We start from the raw sequence: 21,695 nt of genomic DNA on the forward strand, positions 1-21,695 counted from the left end.
TTTCCTGCTGATACCATCTTATCTTCATTTGCCTATGTGGGTTCTATCCTTTTTCTCTTCCCTTTTCTGTTTTTGTTGTCTCAAATTATCCCTTTTTATGTTGTGAGCTTGTTGCCAAATTGAAGTGGCTATAGTTATTTGTACTACTTTTTCCTTTTTAACCTTTATGCTGTAATTAAGTGTTTAAAAACCTATTGTGATATGGAGTTGCAATTTTCTGATATATCCATCTGTTTATCACCTTCCTCAACATTTTGTGTACTTTTGCCTTTTTGTTTCAGGTAGAAGAGCTCCTTTCAGCATTTTTTGTAAGGAAGGTCTGGTGTTGAACTCTGTCAGCTTTTTTCTGTCTGAGAAAGGCTTATTTCTTTTCTTTTCTTTTTTTTTTTTTTTTTGCGGTACGCGGTCCTCTCAGTGTTGTGGCCTCTCCCATTGCGGAGCACAGGCTCCAGACGCGCAGGCTCAGCGGCCATGGCTCACGGGCCCAGCCGCTCCGCGGCATGTGGGATCTTCCCGGATCGGGGCACGAACCCATGTGCCCTGCATCGGCAGGCGGACTCTCAACCACTGCGCCACCAGGGAAGCCCTCTCTTTTTTTTTGACAGGAAGAATAGCTTTATTGCTTTGCCGAGCAAAGGGGGCCACAGTGGGCTAATGTCCTCAAAACTCTGTGTCCCCCTTTATTTCTAATTCATATTGGAAAGATAACTCTGCTGGATAGAGTATCCTTGGGCACATTTGACATATTTTTAATTTATTTTTTTATTTTATTTTATTTTATTTTTGCGGTATGCGGGCCTCTCACTGCTGTGGCCTCTCCCGTGTGGAGCACAGGCTCCAGACACGCAGGCTCAGCAGCCATAGCTCACGGGCCCAGCCGCTCCGCAGCATGTGGGATCTTCCCAGACCGGGGCATGAACCCGTGTCCCCTGCATTGGCAGGAGGACTCTCAACCACTGCGCCACCAGGGAAGCCCTTGACACATTTTTTAATCTTTCAGTATTTTGAGACTGTCATTCCACTGTCTCCTGGCCTGTAGCTTCTGCTACAGATAGCCTAGTTCCTTTGTAGATTACCATCCTTATTCCCTGACTGCCTTTAAAATTCTTTGTCATTGACTTTTGACAGTTTTAATATAATAGAGAAGGTCTTTTTTTTTTTAATTTTTGGCTGCATTGGGTCTTCATTGCTGCATGCAGGCTTTTCTCTAGTTGCGGCGAGCCAGGGCTACTCTTCATTGAGGTGCTTGGGCTGCTCGTTGTGGTGGCTTCTCTTGTTGTGGAGCACAGGCTCTAGGTGCACGGGCTTCAGTAGTTGTGGCACGTGGGCTCTAGAGCACAGGCTCAGTAGTTGTGGTGCATGGCCTTAGTTGCTCCGTGGCATGTGGGATCTTCCCAGACCAGGGCTCGAACCCCTGTCCCCTGCATTGGCAGGCAGATTCTTAACCACTGCGCCACCAGGGAAGCCCCCTTGGAGAAGGTCTTTTTGTGTTGAGTTAATAAGGTGTTCTCTTAGCTTCAAGGACATACAGTTCCTTCCCCAAATCTGGGAAGTTCTCGGCTATTATTTCTTTAAATAAACTCTCTGCTCCCTTACTCCCTCTCTTCTTCTGGGATACCCATTATCCTAATGTCGCCCTTCATAATGAAGTCAGATAGCTCTTGTAGAATTTCCTCATTTTTTAAGATCTTAGTTCTTTCTCCTCTTCTACCTGTATCATTTCTAGATTTTTTTTTTTTTTTTTGCGGTACGCGGGCCTCTCACTGTTGTGGCCTCTCCCGCCACGGAGCACAGGCTCCGGACGTGCAGACTCAGCGGCCATGGCTTACGGGCCCAGCCGCTCCGCGGCATGTGGAATCTTCCTGGACTGGGGCACGAACCCGTGTCCCCTGCATCAGCAGGCGGACTCTCAACCACTGCGCCACCAGGGAAGCCCTCTAGATTTCTTTGATCTTGCTAATTCTGTCTTCCACATGGTCTGATCAATTTCTAGTGCTTTCTAATGCATTTTTCATCTCATTTATTGAGTTTCTCAGCTCCAGAATTTGTTTGGTTCTTTTTAGTGTTTTAATCTCTTTGAAAAAGTATTCCTTCTGTTCATTATTTTTATTTTTTTGCCAGCACTTAGTACTTCGTCGTTTTTCTTTTATTGTTATTGGAGTATAGATGATTTACAATGTTGTGTTAGTTTCATGTGTACAACAAAGCAATGGAGTTATACATATACATGTATCTATTCTTCAGATTCTTTTCCCATATAGGTCATTACAGAGTATTGAGTAGAGTTCCCTGTGCTATACAGTAGGTCCTTGTTGATTACCTGTTTTATATACAGTAGTATGTATATGTTAATCCCAAACTCCTAATTTATCCCTCCCCCCTTACCCCTTTGGTAACCATGAGTTTATTTTCTAAGTCTGTGAGTCTGTTTCTGTTTTGTAAATAAGTTCATTTGTATCATTTTTTTAGATTCCACATATAAGTGATATCACATGATATGTGTCTTTCTCTGTCTGACTCACTTCACTTGGTAGGGCAATCTCTAAGTCCATCCATTGTTCATTAATTTTATTCCTGAGCTCATTGAACTGCCTTTCTGAGTTTTCTTGTAGCTTGTTTAGTTTCTTCATGACAGCTATTTTGAATTCTCTATCCGTTAGATCACAATATTCCATGACTTTAAGTTTGTTTCTGGAGAACTGTCATTTTCTTTTTGTGATACTGTTTTGCTGTGGTTTTTCATGGCGCTTGATGAGTTGGTCCTCTGCTGGTGCATTTGAAGTAGCAAACAGCTTTCTTTTTTAGATAAATCCTTTTTTTTTTTTTTTTACTTGATTCTAACGATTCAACAGGTTCGTAATTAGTGGACTTTCTTTTTTCGGTAGGTGGCGCTATAGCGCAAGATTTTTGTTTGTCTTACTTGAGCTGCCTCTGGCTATATTTGAGAATCGCCCCCCAACAGCCTTTGCCAGAGGTGTTGCCTGGTGTCCTTGTTGTCACTGCTTGTGCCTATGTGGTCACTGGTGCCTTGCTGCTGCTGATGTCACTGCTGTCACTGGCATCACACCCTGGGATGTTGGGATAGCAGGTGCCTCTGCTGTGTCCAGGGTCCCCTGGATTGTGGGCATCACCTCCACTGTTCACCTGTTTTCACCTCTTCTACGTTTTCCATTCCCCCCACCTTTAGATATACAGATGTGTGAAACTCTCCAGCATCCTGGTGTGTTAAGCAGAGGAACCCTTATTGAGTTACGGATGTTCTACTGGTTGAGGTTGAAGGGGAGAGACAAAGGGAGCATCTCACACCACCATGATGCTGACGTCACCTCCAAGGCTTTGTTTACTTTGATTCTAACAGTTCAAGAGATTGATATTTGGGAGCCTTTCTTTCATGTTCCAGAAGGTGGCACTGTAGCACAAGTTTTTGGTTTCTCTTAGCAGAGCTGACCTGCTGCTAAGGTTGGGAGCGTGTGCATTAAAAAAAAGTTGGCAGAGAAAAAAAGGTGGGGGGATGGCAGCAGAGTGGGGTAGGAGTATGCTTAGCACTTGAGCCTTTGGGGGTTCCCACAGCCCAGTAAGGGGAATCCTCAAGTGGGGATCCACTTTAATTTTTTTAAAAAATCCAATGGAAAAGGGAAAACACACATTCCTCCCCTGTCGCATGTACAGCTGCATTTGTATGTGTCTTTGTCAGCTCAGGTTGCTCTAAAAGAATACCATAGACAGGGTGGCTTAACCAACAAATACTTATTTCTCACAGTTAAAAACTCCAGTGCACAGAATTGACAAATCCAGCCCCAAGGATTTCTTTTTACAGAGTCTTTTTTTTTAAAAAATAAATTTATTTATTTATTTTTGGCTACGTTGGGTCTTCATTGCTGCAGGCAGGCTTTTCTCTAGGTGCGGTGAGCGGGCTTCTCATCGTGGTGCCTTCTCTTGTTGCGGAGCACGGGCTCTAGGCACACAGACTTAAGTAGTTGTGACTCATGGGCTCAGTAGTTGTGGCTCGCAGGCTCTAGAGTGCAGGCTCAGTAGTTGTGGTGCATGGGCTTAGTTGCTGTGTGGCATGTGGGATCTTCCTGGACCAGGACTCAAACCCGTGTCCCCTGCATTGGCAGGCGGATTCTTATCCACTGTGTCACTGGGGAAGTCCCTATTGAAGTCTAGTTGGTTTACAATGTTATGCCAATCTCTGCTGTGCAGGCAAGTGACTCAGTTATATACCTATATACATTTTTTTAATATTCTTTTCCATTATGGCTTATCACAGGATGTGGAATATAGCTCCCTAGAAATGTTCTAATCTCATTATTTTACATGTAGCTGTCCATTTTTCCCAGCACCACTTATTGAAGAAACTGTCTTTTCTCCATTGTATATGGCCTCCTTTGTCATAAATTAATTGACCATAAATGTGCAGGTTTATTTCTGGGCTCTCTATTCTGTTACATTAATCTATGTGGCTGTTTTTGTGCTGGTACCATGCTCTTTTGATTACTGTAGCTTTGTCGTATAGTCTGAAGTCTGCAAGGGTTTGTTCTTTTTTCTCCAGCTTTATTCTTTTCTCCTCCAGCTTAGTTCTTTTTTCTCAAGCTTGCTTTACAAATTTGGGGTCTTTTGAGGTTCCATATGAATTTTAGGAGTGTTTGTTCTAGATCCTGAGAAATGTCATGGGTATTTTGATAGGGATTGCATTAAATCTGTAGATTGCTTTGGGTAGTATGGCCATTTTGACTATTAATACTTCTAATCCAAGAGCATGTGATATCTTTCCATCCTTTCAAAGCATCTTCAGTTTCCTTCATCAGCGTTTTATAGTTTTCAGAGTATAGGTCTTTCACCTCTTTGGCTAATTCATTGATTCTTTCACCTCTTTGGTGAATTCATTTATTAGTTCTAATAGTTTTTGTGTGGAGTCTTTAGGGTTTTCTATATAGAGTATCATGTCATCTGCCTAACGTCAACTTCTTGGATTTTTTATTGTTACGGGTGAATAATGGATCATTAAGTATCTGAACTATTTTTCCAGCTTCCTGTGAATCTATAATGATTTCAAATACATGTTAAAAGGGGGATATAATTGAAGAGAAAAAATGCAATCTAAAATAGACATGGGGGGACTTCCCTGATGGCTCAGTGGTTAAGAATCCGCCTGCCAATGCAGGGGACATGGGTTCGAGCCCTGCTCCAGGAAGATCCCACATGCCGTGGAGTAACTAAGCTCGTGCGCCACAACTACTGAGCCTGCGCTCTAGAGCCCGCGAGCCACAACTACTGAACCCGTGCGCCTACAGCCCGTGCTCCACAACAAGAGAAGCCACCGCAGTGAGAAGCCTGTGCACGGCAACGAAGAGTAGCCCCTGCTCACTGCAACTAGAGAAAGCCTGTGCACAGCAACAAAGACCCAATGCAGCCAAAAATAAATAAAATAAATAAATTTATATCAAAAAAAAGCAAAGGAGTAAGAAGTTAAGAAAGCAAAGATGTTAAAAAGAGGAGATAGTGCAAGTGATGTAGAAATGAGAGTCAGGGGATGACTAGTCAATCACATAAATTAAAAAAAAAAAAGTCCTCAAATCATGCAAAACCTTACCCGCCACCCAAATCTCAAGGTGATCACTGGGTTGTGAGGCCAAGAAGGGGGCTCTTGTCTGGTAGTACACACAGCACAATGCCCCTGGATGTTGAATGGTCCTGCCATTTTGCCCCAGAACCCACCCATTTCTCCCCACCACCCATCTTTATCCATCTTATTCTTCTATACTATCCTGTGATGTCATCTCTAGATTTCATGGTCGGGGAGAGGACAAGAGGCACTAGACTTCACTCCTGATCTTCTTTGTCACCCAAGTGTGTCACCCATGGTGTGTCCTGAGTGTGTCAACACTGTAGAAAGTATAGTACCCCTCCCCTCCCCTGGTGCCTGGCTTCTAGAGACATCAGTGATGACAAAAACCACTTGGTTGGGGAAGAAGCACTTAGGGTTTGATGACACCTATTATTCCTGATGCTCTTGAAATCATAAGATATCTAGAGCCACTCCTGGGCACACACCCAGAGAAAACCAGAATTCCAAAAGACGCATCACCCCAGCGTTCACTGCAGCACTATTTACAGTAGCCAGGACATGGAAGCAACCTAAGTGTCCATCAACAGATGAATGGATAAAGAAGATGTGGTACATATATACAATGGAATATTACTCAGCCATAAGAAGGAATGAAATCATGCCATTTGCAGAGACATGGATGGACCTAGAGACTGTCATACAGAGTGAAGTAAGTCAGAAAGAGAAAAACAAATATATTGACACATATAGGTGGAATCTAGAAAAATGGTACACATGAACCTATTTGCAAAGTAAAAATAGAGACACAGACCTAGAGAACAAACGTATGGACACCAAGGGGAGAAGGGGGTGATGGGATGAATTGGGAGATTGGGATTCACATGTATACGCTACTATGTATAAAATAGATAACTAATGAGAAACTACTGTATAGCACAGGGAACTCTACTCAATACTCTGTGGTGACCTAAATGGGAAGGAAATCCAAAAAGGAGGGGATATGTACACATACAGCTGATTCACTTTGCTGAACAGCAGAAACTAACAACGTTATAAAGCAACTCTTCTCCAATTAAAAAAAAAAGGTATCTGGAGTCTAGAAATTAAGCCCCTTGAGGGCAGGGACTACATCCTCAGTGTTTAGAAAGTGCCTAGATTTTGGCAAATGTTCAGTAAATACGTGTTGACTGACTGAGTTGAAGCCGTATGTGAAGAGAGTCGTTTGCAAAGATTATTGAAGCTCCAGGAATCACAGTGATTCCCCCAATTCCTTGCCATGTGTTGCAGTCTCCTTCCAAGACCATAACTACCCACATCAACTGAAGAGTGGGGAAAAGAGGTGGGGAGACCCTCACCCTGTGAAAGGACATCTAGCTGCTGTAAACACAGTCTTCTGCCCTGAGATATTTCTTTCTGCTCTCATAGAATAGTCTAAATGTATCTCTGACATTACAACTGGCCAGGAGTAATCTCCTTCGTGCCCCAAAGTAAGTCTCAAAAATCTAAAATTGAAATTCCTATTTACAATAGCCAGGACATGGAGGCAACCTAAACTTCCATCAACAGAGGAATGGATAAAGAAGGTGTGGTACATACATACAATGGAATATTACTCAGCCATAAAAGGAACAAAACTGGGTTATTTGTAGAGACGTGGATGGACCTAGAGAGTGTCATACAGAGAAAGAGAAAAACAAATATCATATATTAACACATGTATATGGAATCTAGAAAAATGGTATAGATGACTTTATTTGCAAAGCAGACATAGAGACGCAGACGTAGAGAACAAATGTATGGATACCAAGGGGGAAAGGTGTGGGGTGGGAGGAACTGGGAGACTAGGATTGACACATATACACTATTGAAGCCAGAAGTAGGGTTGACACATATACACTATTGAAGCCAGAAGTAGGGTTGCTGGATCCTATGGTGGTTCTAGTTTTCATTTTTTTAGGAACCTCCATACTGTTTCTGTTAACAGTTGCCCCAGTTTACATGCCCACCAGCGGTGCATGAGGGTTCCCTTTTCTGCACCTCCACCAACACTATATCTCTTATCTTTGTTTTCTTTTACTTTTACTTTTTTTTTTTTTTTCCACACTGCTTGGCTTGAGGGATCTTAGTTCCCCAACCAGGGATGGAACCCATGACCCACGCCCCCTGCAGTGGAAGCTCGGAGCCCTAACCACTGGACCACCAGGGAATTCCCCTCTCTTGTCTTTTTGATGCCCCCCCCACCTCACCCCCCCTCCCAATTCTAACAGGCGTTGAGAAGTTGCAACAGAGACCCTGTGGCCCACTGAGCCTCCCTGACTTTCTGGCCCTTTACATAAAGAGATTGCCAACACCTACGAAGGTCACTGGATTCACTGTTCACTTATCTTCTTGAGCTTTTCCCAACCCCTACACCTTTCATTCACACTCCACAGTTTTCTACCCCAAACTAAGACCTTTTAAATTTCCTAGTATGGCTCAGTGGAAAATCAGGGTCTTGGGAACTGCACAGACCAGAATTTGAATTCCGCTTCTCCACTGAGTAGCTGAGTGCGCTTGGCACGTCACGTCAGCTGTCCATCTCAGGCTCCTCAAATGCAGAACAAGGACAAGTACTGCTTCTGCAGGATTTTTCTAAGAGATGGAAAATGACTTTAGGTTCGTACAGTGACATGAGATTCAAAACCTTGAATCTGTGTGAGAAAGTCATTCTCTTCTCAGTTCTCTGTCTTGATCACATAGAAGAAGAGCACAGCTGGGTACTAGTGTCCAATCCATACCTTTTAAAAAAACTTTTTTTAAATTGAAGTATAGTTGATTTACAATGTTGTGTTACTTTCGGGTATACAGCAAAGTGATTCAGTTATACATACATACATACATATATATATATATATACACACACACACACATTTTTTCATATTCTTTTCCATTATAGTTTTAAAAAATTTTTTATTGGAGTATAGTTGATTTACAATGTTGTGTTAGTTTCAGGTGTACAGCAAAGTGAATCAGTTATACATATACATGTATCCACCCTTTTTTAGATTCTTTTCCCATATAGGTCATTACAGAGTATTGAGTAGAGTTCCCTGTGTTATACAACAGGTTCTTATGAATTATTCTTTTCCATTATAAGTTATTACAAGATACTGAATATAGTTCCCTGTGCTATACAGTATGACTTTGTTGTTTATTTTATATATAATAGTGTTATGTTGGGACTTCCCTGGCAGTCCAGTGGATAAGGCGCCATGCTCCCAATGCTGAGGGCCCGGGGTTGATCCCTGGCCAGGGAATTAGATCCCACATGCGTGCCGCAACTAAGAGTTCACATGCCACAACTAAGGAGCCCAAGTGCCTCAACTAAGGAGCCAGCGAGCCATGTTAAGGAGCCCTGGAGCCGCAACTAAGAAGCCCACCTGTGGGACTTCCCTGGTGGCGCAGGGGTTAAGAGTCTGTGCTCCCAATGCAGGGGACACAGGTTCGATCCCTGGTCTGGGAATATTCCACATGCCGCGGAGCAGATAAGCCTGTGCACCACAACTACTGAGCCTATGTGCCACAACTACTGAAGCCCATGTGCCTAGAGCCCGTGCTCCGCAACAAGAGAAGGCACTGCCGTGAGAAGCCCATGCACTGCACCAAAGAGTAGCCCCCGCGTTGCAGTGCGTGGGCTTCTCATTGCGTTGGCTTCTTTTGTTGTGGAGCATGGGCTCTAGGGCACGCAGGCTTCAGTAGTTGTGGCGCACAGGCTTAGTTGCTCTATGGCATGTGGGATCTTCCTAGACCAGGGCTCGAACCCGTGTCCCCTGCATTGGCAGACGGATTCTCAACCACTGCACCACCAGGGAAGCCCCTGACTAGTGTTTTATTGCTTCCTTCTTTACCATAAGTTGACAACCATAGATCTCCTGATAATGGAGAAAAGACAGGGAATGATTTGGGGACCTCAAACTAAAACCCCAAAAGTGTCTGGGAAAATGATCCCAGATCCAGTTTTGCACCTTTATGTTCAGAAATGGACCAAGCTATGGTTGCCTTCGAGGGTGGAGGGACGTGGACCAGAATTGTGCTTATGCCTGATATGCTATAATTATAATAGTAGTTATTAAAGTAATAGGTAAATTGTATTGAGTGATTTTTCTTGTGAACTTATCCTTTTTTTTTCCTCCAGTGGAAGAGCTTTTAGTTTTTAAATTCATCTTTTTAATCCCAAAATATTTTAGTACACAGATGTCTTTATTAGATGAGAATCTTTTTAAAAAAATATATAACCAGCACAGCAGTATCACACTAGGAAAACCAACAGTACTTCCTTGATACTATCTGATATTCAGATAGTATTCAAATTTCCCCAATGATCTCAGAAATCTCCAGTTTTTTTTTAAAAAAAATCAGGATCCAAATCTTTAAACTACAAGTCTACAAACTGCATTTGATAGATATGCTAATTTAAATAAAAAGAAATTCTCAATCTTTCGTTAAAATGAGAAACCAAGCAAATCACAGGTTTTTATTGTTTTTTCCATCCTTCTTTTGGAAGAAGAGCAAAAATAGTCCTGAGGCTCTGTTGTCTTGATAGGTCTTGTCTTACCATTTAGGAACATAGAAAAATCAACAAGGCAACAAATTATCAAGGAGGAAAACCAATTATAATTACAGGTGTTTCTTGGAAAGTTATTTTCAAAAGATGTGGCAGTGATTTTTTTAAATCTTGAGATTCTTATGAGACCCTTTTGTTCAAATACCACTTCTTGTGTGTGAACTTATTTCAACAGAGAAGAGAACAATTCGGTAAGAGTTATGAATACTCATGTAATTCTCCACATTCCACCAGAAAACGAGATTGATGTTCTTGGGAATGCTTTCAACTCGGCACTTTATCTAACCAGATTCCTTAAATCAGTTTTATGACTCAGAAAGATCTTCATCCTTTGTTTAGGGGTTTTTATGAAGGTTCCGTTACATAGACATGATTGATTAAACTATTGGCCATTGGTGATTAACTCAATCTCCAGCCCCTCTCCCCTCTCTGGAAGTTGGGGGTGGTGATGAAAGTTCCACGCTTCTAATCAAGACTTGGTCTTTCTGATGACCAGCCCCTAGAGACCCGCCGAGAGTGGCCTCATTAGAACACAAGGCACTCCCACCACCCTCACTCAGGAAATTATGAGGGTTGTGGGAGCTCTGTGCCAGCAGCCAGGAGCAAAGGCCACATACCTTTTTAGTCTAGTATAAGAGTCAACTCTAGACTACAGCTAAGCATTTTTATATTCTGCAGCTCCAATCTGAGGGGCACTGGGCAGAAAGACATCTCATCAGAACCCAGGAAGCGATGAGAAACTGTCTCATGAAAGCCTCCAGGGAAGATAAAAAGGTGAGTAGGAGGGAGTTCCCGGTGGCCTAGTGATTAGGATTCTGGGCTTTCACTGCTGTGGCCTGTGTTCAATCCCTGGTTGGGGAGCTGAGCCACGCGGTGCAGCCAAAAAAAAAAAAAAAAGAAGTGAGTGGGAGATGGGAGATAGCAGCTGCTCACAAGCCTCTCATTTTCTCATGTTCCAGGAGGATCATAAGCTTTTTTTTTTTTTTTTTAAGCTTTCTGCCAAGACTCAGATTGGCTACAGTTCAAGCCTCTGACTAAATGAATATGTGAAAAGTTTCCAGGATGCCATAGAAGAACCACCCCCTTACCATGGCATGAACTTTCCATACTTCTTTAGATATAAGCAATGGATACAAGATCTCCAGACGCAAGCTGTCATGAGGCTGTCTGTGTCTCCCCCGAATTCTTATGTCGAAGCCCTAGCTCTAGATGTGCTGGTATTATGGGGCCTTTAGGAGGTAATTAGGATGAGGTCATGAGGGTGGAGCCCCCATGATGGGATTAGTGCCCTTGTAATGAGAGAGGTGAGATCTCTCTCTCCCTCCCTCTCTCTCTCTCTCTTTCTCTCTCTTCCTCTCCCCCTCTCTGCAGCTCTCTGCAAGCCAGGGGAGGGCTGTCACCAAAACCATTCTTTGCACTCTGGTCTCAGACTTCATAGCCTCCAGACTGTGAGTAATAAGTTTCTGTTGTTCAAGCCACCCAGTCTAGGGTATTTTGTTATAAAAGTCCTAATTGACTGAAACAGGTGCACAAAAAGACGGTAACATTGGGAATTCCCTAGCGGTCCAGTGCTTAGGACTCGGGGATTTCACTGCCATGGTCCGGGTTCAATCCCTAGCCACGCAGCAAGGCAAAAAAAAAAAAAAGACGGTAACGTTGATTGGCTCTTAGAGGTGCCTGGAGCCAGGCGGGGCAGGTAGCCCATAGTGGAGACAGCCGGCAGGGGTCGCTGTTCCTTCTCTCGCTCAGGTACCCAGACTGATGGAGAGGCCAGAATCTCTTCTCAAGCATTGCTGGTCACTGTGTCAGGTGGAACAGAGAGCTGGGAACAGAGTGACGCTCGCCACTGCCATCCACGACTCATCGTCCAGGACAGACAACAAAGCCCGCGAATGCCGTCGTATTGGCCCCCTAATGAGGTCAGGGATTTTGGCGCCGAGCAAGGAAAAATATATGACCACAAGGGGGCAGTAGCACACAAGGAATTTTCTTTTGGAGGCTGTTTGGACAGGTTTGCACGTGAGAAGGGTCCTCGCTGCTTGAAACCTGCCAAAGGCAAAGGGCTGGGGGCTGCTACCCAGAAGGGGAGGTGGGCTAGGGAACAAGAGGGCTATTGAAGAGGAGGCTTCTGGGTCTAGGCGCTGTTGTTCCCCTGCAGAGGCAGGGAGCCTCGGGTCAGAGAGCTCCAGCCCACAGCAGCAGTTTGGGGTCTTGTGGTGGTGCAGGGTTTACCTATGGCTAGCAGACGCTGGCTGCAATTTCTTGGGGTATGCAAAGCAGGCAGGCTCCAACTAGTTAAAAATCTGCTTCTTGGGTCTATATTTTAAACAATTGCATGTGTAAAACTTTGAGTTTGGCGCCAATGGGCTTTTGAGCTAACGGATCTCAGCCTGCTGTGAAGAAGTACACGCATATACAGAGGCCTTCTTTGGCTCATTTATATACTAGTGTCCCAAATGGGGATCATTTGGAGATCCTTGGTGTTCGGTCAAAAGGCAGGCCACCCCAAAATGTGCTTCAATGGCATATTGATGGTTTTGAATTAAAGTTACTACCCAAGCCCAAACTTTGCATTAAATTCCTTACTAATTAAGCATCCACATCTAAGTTTTTTGTCCTGTCAAATCCTCACAAATTTATTGTGTAAAAAAATATAAAAGCCGCCTGCTTTTGTTCACTCTCTGAGCATCATTTTATTTTAATTTTTAAAATTTATTTATTTGGCTACACCGGGTCTTAGTCGCAGCACGCGGGATCTTCGTTGTGGCATGCATGTGGGATCTAGTTCCCTGACCAGGGATCGAACCCGGGCTCCCTGCATTGGGATCGAGGGGTCTTAACCACTGGACCACCAGGGAAGTCCTTGGGTTGTTTTTTGTTTTTAAGTATAGTTGATTTACAATGTTGTGTTAGTTTCAGGTATACAGCAAAGTGATTCAGTTATACGTATACATATATCCATTCTTTTTCCGATTCTTTTCCCATATATGTTATTACAGAATATTGAGTAGAGTTCCCTGTGCTGTGCGGTAGGTCCTGGTTGGTTACCTGTCTTACTGTTAGTCTGTCTTGTGTCAATGTTATTACTAGTCCAGCCACAAGAACTCAAGGGGTAGAGGGGGAAATTTCCCCCTCCCCAACACTGGCAAACAACAGAAGTGACTACCATGTTGTCTTTCTAAGAAAGGGGCATGCTGATTTTTTTAAATTGAAGTAGAGTTGATTTATCATGTCTTGTTAATTTCTTCCGTACAGCAAAGTGACTCAGTTATACATATAGATACATTCTTTGTCATATTCTTTTCCATTATGCTTTATCATAGGGTATTGAATATAGTTCCCTGTGCTACACAGTAGAACCCTGTTGTTTATCTATCCTATATATAATAGTTTGCATCTGCTAATCCCAAACTCCCAGTCCATCCCTCCCCCATCCCCTTCCCCTTGGCAACCACAAGTCTGTTCTCTATGTCTGTGAATCTGTTTCTGTTTTGTAAATAAGTTCATTTGTATCATATTTTAGATTCCATATAAGTGATATCATAAGGTATTTGTCTTTCTCTTTCTAACTTACTTCACTTAGCATGATAATCTCTAGGTCCATTCATGTTGCTGAAAATGGCAGTATTTCATTTTTTTAATGGCTGAGTAATCTTCCATTGTATATATACACCACATCTTCTTTACCCATTCATCTGTTGATGGACATTTAGGTTGCTTCCATGTCTTGGCTACTGTAAATAGTGCTGCTGTGAACATAAGGGAGGGGCATGCTGATTTTAATGGGACTTATTTGGGAAGTGTTCACACTGTTTTATTCCCATATTTCCCTTGGAGAGAAGGAAAATAAATAAATATTTAATGCATGATAAGGAAGATGCAGGCTTAGAAAGAGAAGTTCATCTAAGAACTTTTCTAGAAAATCCTTCCTAGATTCTAATCTCCATGACAGCCAGGGCCATGTTTGTCAGATCTCCCTTTGAAAAACAAACATCATTATAACTTACAAAGTTGAGCATAGGTCAGCTTGACACTCCAGCTTTACCTCTACTGCATTTTCTCTCACCTTATGCTATCTGTTTCAGCCACATTGACCATCTTTCAGGTGCAGCCCTATTATGTGCCTGTAGTGAGTTCAGGGATTTCAGTGCCGATCAAGGAAAAAGATGCGACCACAAGGTGGCAGTAGGACAGGACTTTCAGTCCCTTACCACACCTTGCTTCCTCCACAGGACCTTTGCACATGCTGTTCCCTCTGCTTAGAACACCCTTCCAGACCCCTAGTTAACATCTGCTCGTCTTTCAGATCTCACATCACTTCTTCAGAGATCTCAAGGATGAGATCAAATCTTCCTTGCGAAACTCCCTCTTCTTTTTGCTATAGTTGTAATGGTGAAGACGGCTAACGGTTTCCCAGCAGCCAAATTTCCCTTCTTCCTTTAAGTAACAGAAAACCCCTCCCATTTTTAGAAGGGCGCTCTCTAGAGCCTGTATGCCCCCACCTCCCCAGACACTTTTGCAGCTAGACCTGGCCTGTAAGTTCTGGTCAGAGACATGTTCAAAATCTGGGTGCTGCTCTTAAAAATAATTGTATGAGCCCTCTCTCTCTCTCTCTCTCTCTCTCTCTGTCTCTCTCTCTCTCTCTGTCTCTCTGTCTCTCTGTCTCTCTCTCCCTCTGTCTCTCTCTCCCTCTCTCCTTCCCTCCCTCCTTTTCCTTTCTTGCTGGCTCTGAACTACATATGAAAGCTACATGTTGATAAAAGCAAAAATGTTGATAAACAGCTCTAGACTGTTCGATTATGTACTGTTAAGTGAGAGAGAAATAAAATTATAGATAGCTTTTTCTTGGGGATTTGTCACGGCAGGTTAAAGTGCCCCCTAATCAAGACGGTGAGTATAAATTTCTCTGTGAGCTTCAAGAGAGTAGAGTTCATGTCTGCTGTTACTCCCCATGTAATTCCAGCACCTAGCACAGTACCTTGCTCGTGGTGGCCATTAGATAAATGTGCAATAAGCAGATGAATGAGACCTTGGGGGAAGCCAGCGCGGGGACAAGAGTAGACAAAAGTATCTAATAGCGTTCATGTTTCTATTGCTGTGGTAACAAACTCTCACAAACTAAGTGGCGTAAGGCAACATAAATGTTTTATTTTTCCGTGCAGGAGGTCAGAAGTCCAAAACAGGTCGGCAGGCTGTGTTGCTTCTGGAGTCTCTAGCAGAGAATCCAATTCCCTGTCTTTTCCAGCTTCTAGAGGGGCCTGCATCCCTTGGCTTGTGGTCCTGCATCACGCTGACCTCTGCTTCCATCTCCACATTGCCTTCTCAAACTCTGACCCCCTTGCCTCCCTCTTAAAATTATTATGTGGCATCCACCCAAATTATCCAGGATAATCTCCCGATATCATGATTCCTAATTAAATCACACCTGTTAAGTCCCTTTTGCCATGTATACCATAGTCACAGGTTCCGGGAACTGGGATACCAGATGTTCGAGCGACCATTATTCTGCCCACCATAAAAGGGTACACATACGGAGCCTGCTTACGTAGCCCTCAGCATGGAGAGTCATCCAGTCAGAATGTGCGTGTTTCCTGAGCCCGCCTATGTGCCAGGCCCTGGAGATGTGGAGATAAAATGACCTGGTCCCTCTTGGCAGGAGCGTGTGGTCTAGTCTGGGAGAGAGAGTTAATACAGAGCGTGATAAATAATCACGGTATGACAAGGCACTGTGGGAGCACAGATGGGTCAGGCAAGGGTCTGCAGAGGAAACAGCATCTAACCTGAGACCTGAAGGCTGAGTAGAGTGAAGCAGACAAGAGAAAACAGAAAAGAGAGGCTGTACCAGATGCATCACATCTCCATACAGACATCTTGGAAACCGAGAATTTATGGGTGACGAACAAAGGACACGCTGTGTCAAAACCCGTGAATCACTTTGCAAGTGCTCGAGGTGGTAAGATTCCCCGTTCTCTTCCTCATCTAAAAGTGATTGTGAGGGGAAAGGTTGGAAACAACCTAAATATGCATCAGGAGGACCAAGTAAACTAGAATCCAGCCGTACAATGGCAAATGCTAGACAGCAGCTTTAAAAAAGAGAGAAAAAGGTGGAGCTAGCTCTAATGACATGGAAATGTCTCCAAGAGAGATTGCAAAGTGAAAAATGTAAGATGCAGAACCATGTGAGTCACGAAATATCAGTTTTGCTTTGGGAGAAAAAGAAGTACAAAAATACATACGTGTGTTTGAAAGCATGGAAATTTTTTATAAGGATTCAGAGATTATTTAAGGAAGATGAGGAAGGGGAAGAAGGAGGTTGTTATATGTCCCTTGATAATAATTTTTAAAACCATGAATATATGTTAGCTTTAACATTTAAAAAATAATTAAAATAAATTGATAGCTAAGGTAGTAATGGTTCTCCAGGTGATTCTTATTTGAAGTTGGAGTGTAATGGAGGGAAATTGAGAGGAAGAAGAGGTCTCACCCATCAGAAACCCTGGAAAGAAACCCAGCGCTGTTTCAGGGTGGAGGACCCTACTTTCCAAAGGGGAATAATAGGCATTGCCGGAGATCCTATTTCTCGAGCCCTGCACTTCGCCAAGCTCTGAGCCAAGGGTTTTATGCATGTGATTTTATTAAATCCTCACAACAGCCCATTTTACAGAGAAATAAGCTGAGTCTCAGCATTCAGTGGTTTGTTCAAGGTCATAAATGAATACGATGGTGAAACCGGGGTTCCAGCTTAGGTCTCTTTAACTCCAAAGTTCATGATCTTCACTACTTACCTATACTGGTCACTAAAATGAATGAGGAAGGAAGGAGGGAAAGAAATAAAGGAAGGGGGAGGGAAGTAAGGAAATCTGGGGGGAGGGGAGGCACCAAAATAAAATCTGAGTCGTTGGAAGTGGGGTGTCAGCAACACACAGGAGAATGGGTGCAGAGTGTTACTCACCAGTTGGAATGATGTCTGCGTGACACACCAGCCCTATAGAAGGTCGAAGGGGTTTGGTCTTGTCAAAGCCTTCGGTTGCTCCCGGCCCCACCTCATTGAGCACCCAGGAATCTAAGTCCCCAGGCCCTCTATCCTCTGGGAAACAGAAATCTTGCCCATACTTTCTCCTCAGTAGCCATAAATTCAGACTTCCAGTCCCCACTTATTCAAGAGCCCAAAAGTCTGGACCCAAGCCCATCTTGCCTCTACACCCAAGAGTTCAGGCCCTTGGATTCCACCGTTTCGAGGAGATAATAATCTGAGCCCACAGTTTCTCCTCTCTGGGCTGCAGGAGTCTGGGCCCCCAGTTTCCTTCTTTCCCAGGTGTCTTGGCTTCTCCATCTCCCTCCCACATCAAGATCTAGGACCATAGGTTCTCTGTCTCCAGGAATTCAGATCCCTAGCCCTCTCCTGCTTCAAGATCTAGAGAATCCTGCCCCCAACTTCCTCCTCTTCCAGGAACCCAGGAATTCAGGACCCCTGGGTCCTCTTGCCTTAGGACCCAGGGGTCTGAGCCCCAGTCCTGTTATTCTGGCCTAGAATTCCAAACCCTCAGCTCGTGCCTCCTGATCACCCTGCACCTGCCCTCAGGGAGACCCCAGCCCAGCCAGGGGCCCAGGGAGAAGGGGGTGGGGTGTCTCACAGAGAGTCAGCAGCTGCAGATTCATCACCAGGGCCATGGTGGGCAGTTCTCGGCTGGAGCAGGAACAGGAGCCAGGGCTTGGCTGTGCCCTCCCCCCTACCAGGAAATGAGGCAACATCAGGAAGCCAGAGCCCTATTGAAGGAAGGAAGGAGCGAGGTGGGGGCCCCTGGGTGACTGTGTCACAGCCCCATGGTGCTGTGGAAAAAGTTGGGAGAGGGCGCAGTCATAACTGTTCTGTTCATTAAACTTTGGAAAAAAAAATTAGCACCTATTATGTGCCAGACCCTGTGCTACACGGTTGGGGGAAAGGGGCACAGAAGGGAGTCAGACCCCATTACAGTGCTCAAGTAGCTCCCAGCCTGATGGAAAGGCAGATTCCGACCAGGTTAGTTAAAACAAAACAGAACAAAATGATGTACGCTATAACGGAGGTCACATAGGGCACTGTGAGAGTATACAGAAGGTCCCTAACCCTTCTGGGATGAGACTTAGGGCTTGCAGGACGAACTGATTTTAAGCTGATACCTCAAATTGGTGATTCGTCCTCTCCCAGCCTCCGTTTGCCCATCTGTAAAATGGGCTCTCATAAGTAAACTATAAAATGAGGACTGATGCATTCCGCCTTAGCTGGGCCGCAGTAGGACTGAAAGTTACTCCTCTGGAACGACTTTCTAGGCGGAGAGAAAAAAAGAGAGCGGCGGCAGGTGCGCCAAGACAGGTTTGCGCTTATATCTGCAGCATCACCTCTTTTCCCCGCAGCCATCGTCTAGGACCGCTGTTCTGCGCCAGTGCGCACGCGCGGATTTAGCCCGTGGAGGCTAGCGGGCCAGGACCACAACTCCCAGAGTGCTCCGCACCCCCGCCGCCGTCTGGGATTGCTGTTCTGCGCCAATGAGCACGCGCGGACTCCGACTGCGGAGGCCGTGCCCAGGGACCACAAGTCCCAGAGTGCTCCGCGCCCTCGCCGCCGCAGCCGCCGCCGCCGTTGCCGAGACCAAGATGGCCGGGAGTAAGTGCGGGTTCGGTCAGCGCGCGGGGATGGTACCGGGAACCCCGGGTGGTGCCAGGGGTAGGGCAAGACGGAGCCCCCGTGGAGGCGGTGGGGTCCGGGCCGGAGGGGGGCGCAGAGGTCACGAGGGAGCTCCTCCAGGGCGGGGGTGGCGCGAGAGGGGTAGAGGTCACCGGGGGTATCACCTGCAGGGGTGACCCTTCTCGCCCACCCTTCCAGGAATCGCCGCCTTTCTCAGGAATGTCTGGGCCAAGGAGCCGGTGCTAGTGGCATCCCTCACCATCGGGGGTCTCGGTGCGTGAGTGCCCCAGGCGCGAAAGTGCATCACCCCCAATCGGCGTCCCGGCTTTATCTCCTCCACCCCCTAGAGGTCCCACTGCCCCTCACCAGTGCTCCATCGCCCCCCCCACCATCGTTCCATCCTGTATCCCCGAGGCCCGACCGCCGTCCTCAACGTTCCGTGTCCCCACTTGTATGCCAACCCCCCCCCACCCCTAGTATTATGACTCCTCCACTACCCCATCGCTCCCCACCCCGTACACACCCACCCAAGAGGTCCAGAATCCCTTCAAAGAAGAGGTTGTCAACCCTAGCTGTGCATTATAATAGCTAAAAAAAAATAATAATAAATGAAAAGTAATGTCCTTATCCTCCCCTTTCACCCTCATCGCCCCCCCACCAGATTCTGAATTGAATTGGGTGGGGTGGAGGTGGGGCTAGGGAATCTTGTGTCTTGTGAAAATCCCCCAGTGATTCTTACGTGCTTCTGCGATTGAGAACCTCAGCTGTAGAACTGGGCTACTCAGATTTCAAGGTAATGCTGTGGGTCTTGGTGAAATACAGGTTCTGTTTCCGTAGGTCTGGGGTGGGTCTGGGGATGCTGCATTTCTAACACGTTCCCAGGTCTTGTCAATACTGCTGGTTGGCAGGCCACACACTGAGTGAGGTTCTAGAACACAGTTGTCCCACACGGCAGCCACGGGTCGCACGGGCCACTGAGCACTTGAAATGGGGCCAGTATGAATTGAGATGGTATATGTTACCCTGATGTAAAGCATACACGAGATTTCAAAGACTTTGTATAACAAAGCGTATATAAAATATCAATGTCTTTTATGCCGAGGATATGTTGAAATGCCTTGGGTATACCAGGTTAAATTTATCTTTTAATTTGTATGTTTTAACTTTTTTTTATAAATTTATTTATTTACTTTTGGCTGCTTTGGGTCTTTGTTGCTGCACGCAGCTCTTCTCTAGTTGCGGCGAGCGGGGTCTACTCTTTGTTGTGGTGCGCCGGCTTCTCATTGCGGTGGCTTCTCTTGTTGCAGAGCACGGGCTCTGGGCGCGCGGGCTTCAGTAGTTACGGCACGAGGGCTCAGTAGTTGTGGCTCGCAGGCTCAGTAGTTGTGGCTCGCAGGCTCAGTAGTTGTGGCACACGGGCTTAGTTGCTCTGCAGCATGTAGGGTCTTCCCGGACCAGGGCTCGAACCCACGTCCCCTGCATTGGCAGGCGGATTCTTAACCACTGCGCCACCAGGGAATCCCTGTATGTTTTAACTTTTATGTGGCTATTAGAAAATGAAAAATTACATACATGTCTCTCATATTTATGTCGGACAGCACTGACCCAGAATATTCCTTTACATGCCCTGCCCCACCCGCCATGACTCCCTGCTCCTACCCCAGGTAGACTATAATTTCACAATGACTGTTTTTTGTACAAAACCTTCTCCTCAGTTTGTAACAGTTCATGATTTCTCTGGAACGTTCCCAGGACACCCCCGACCCACACCCCTTAATGTGCTCCATGACTCAAATGCGCTCATCCTGTGACCAACCCTTTCTTCCTTCCTGTGTCTTCTAGATCCCACAAGTCTCTGGATGCTTGGCTTCCACCCTCACTTCCAAAAAAAAAAAAAGTCTTATAAACCCTTCTGCTGATGTACGGGGCTCCCAGGGTGCCAAGGGGCCTCCTGGAGGCGCTGGACCCCCCTCCTCCCCTCCCCGCATGCACTTGACCCCCATCTTGAAAAGGCTCAGCTACGGTCCCCGCCGCCACCTCCTTCCCCTGGGCCTCACCCCTGTGTCTCTCCGCAGCTATAATTCTACCTGCCCTCAGCCCCTACGTCAAGTACTCCATCATGATCAATGAGGCCACACCCTACAACTACCCAGGTGAGTGGGAGCCAGGGCAGCAGCCTTGGACCTTGCTGAGCTGGGAGTGGAATGATGATGGGCAGGTCTTTCCTCTGCAGGGATCCAAGATTCTGCAGTGCAGTCTGGACTCTCTTTTTTTCCTTCAACAGATATAATCCACATGCCGTAAAATTCGCTTTGTCTTGTTTTTGCACTTTGAGTTTCTGTCATGGTTCCAGATTTCTGTCCTTGTCCGGGTTCGCAATCTCTGTTGCTTTCTGGAGTTTTGTCTTCCTGGGTCTCCACCTCTCCAGGTCTCTGTTCTGCTTCCTTGTGTCTGTTGGGTCTTTCTCTGGGTCTCCTTTCTGTATCGTTCTGGTTTCCCATGTCTCTAGGTCTCTATCTCCCCACTTCCCTGCATCTCTGATTTTCTGATCCTTACTCTCTCTTCTCTCTCCCCGGGGTCCCGTTTCCCTCTTTGAAAGTAAGCTGACAGGCCAGCCCTTTTCTGTGGGCCCCCAGCGATCTGCTCGTCTCAGTGGCCCACCCTCCTGTCCCACAGTGCCCCTCCGAGACGATGGGAACATGCCTGATGTGCCCAGCCACCCGCAGGACCCCCAGGGCCCAAGCCTGGAGTGGCTGAAGAAACTGTGAGCTCCTCCATTGACAGGGAGAGGCCCCCTCCCTGACGGCCCCCAATAAAAATGTGAAAACCACACCCAGCGTCTGAGTGTGTGCGGCTGC

The 21,695-nt window shown here is 45.7% G+C and overlaps 1 protein-coding gene and 1 long non-coding RNA gene across 4 annotated transcripts; one reads left to right on the top strand and one right to left on the bottom strand.

Annotated features, from left to right (window-relative positions):
• Positions 1-15,300: 15,300 nt before the first annotated feature.
• On the bottom strand, positions 15,301-18,583 carry LOC141277169 (uncharacterized). Of its 2 annotated transcripts, none has more exons than XR_012328072.1 (2): positions 18,333-18,583; positions 15,301-17,939 (listed from the first exon to the last, which is right to left on the bottom strand). It is a non-coding gene; the product is annotated as an uncharacterized lncRNA (long non-coding RNA). The 2 variants fall into 2 exon arrangements; XR_012328071.1 differs by having other exon boundaries at positions 15,301-18,002.
• Positions 18,584-18,683: 100 nt separating this feature from the next.
• Positions 18,684-21,669, top strand: NDUFA3 (NADH:ubiquinone oxidoreductase subunit A3). 2 transcript variants are annotated; one of them, XM_033845884.1, is made up of 4 exons: positions 18,684-18,816; positions 19,036-19,110; positions 20,913-20,990; positions 21,514-21,669. In XM_033845884.1, exons 1-4 carry the CDS (start codon positions 18,699-18,701, stop codon positions 21,603-21,605), a joined length of 363 nt encoding a protein of 120 aa, XP_033701775.1. In that variant the 5' UTR covers positions 18,684-18,698; the 3' UTR covers positions 21,606-21,669. The 2 variants fall into 2 exon arrangements, with proteins under 2 accessions (XP_033701775.1, XP_073652266.1); XM_073796165.1 differs by having other exon boundaries at positions 18,811-18,876.
• The last annotated feature ends 26 nt before the right edge of the window (positions 21,670-21,695 follow it).

The sequence above is a fragment of the Tursiops truncatus genome, chromosome 19 (assembly GCF_011762595.2).
Source record: "Tursiops truncatus isolate mTurTru1 chromosome 19, mTurTru1.mat.Y, whole genome shotgun sequence".
Lineage (NCBI taxonomy): Eukaryota > Metazoa > Chordata > Mammalia > Artiodactyla > Delphinidae > Tursiops > Tursiops truncatus.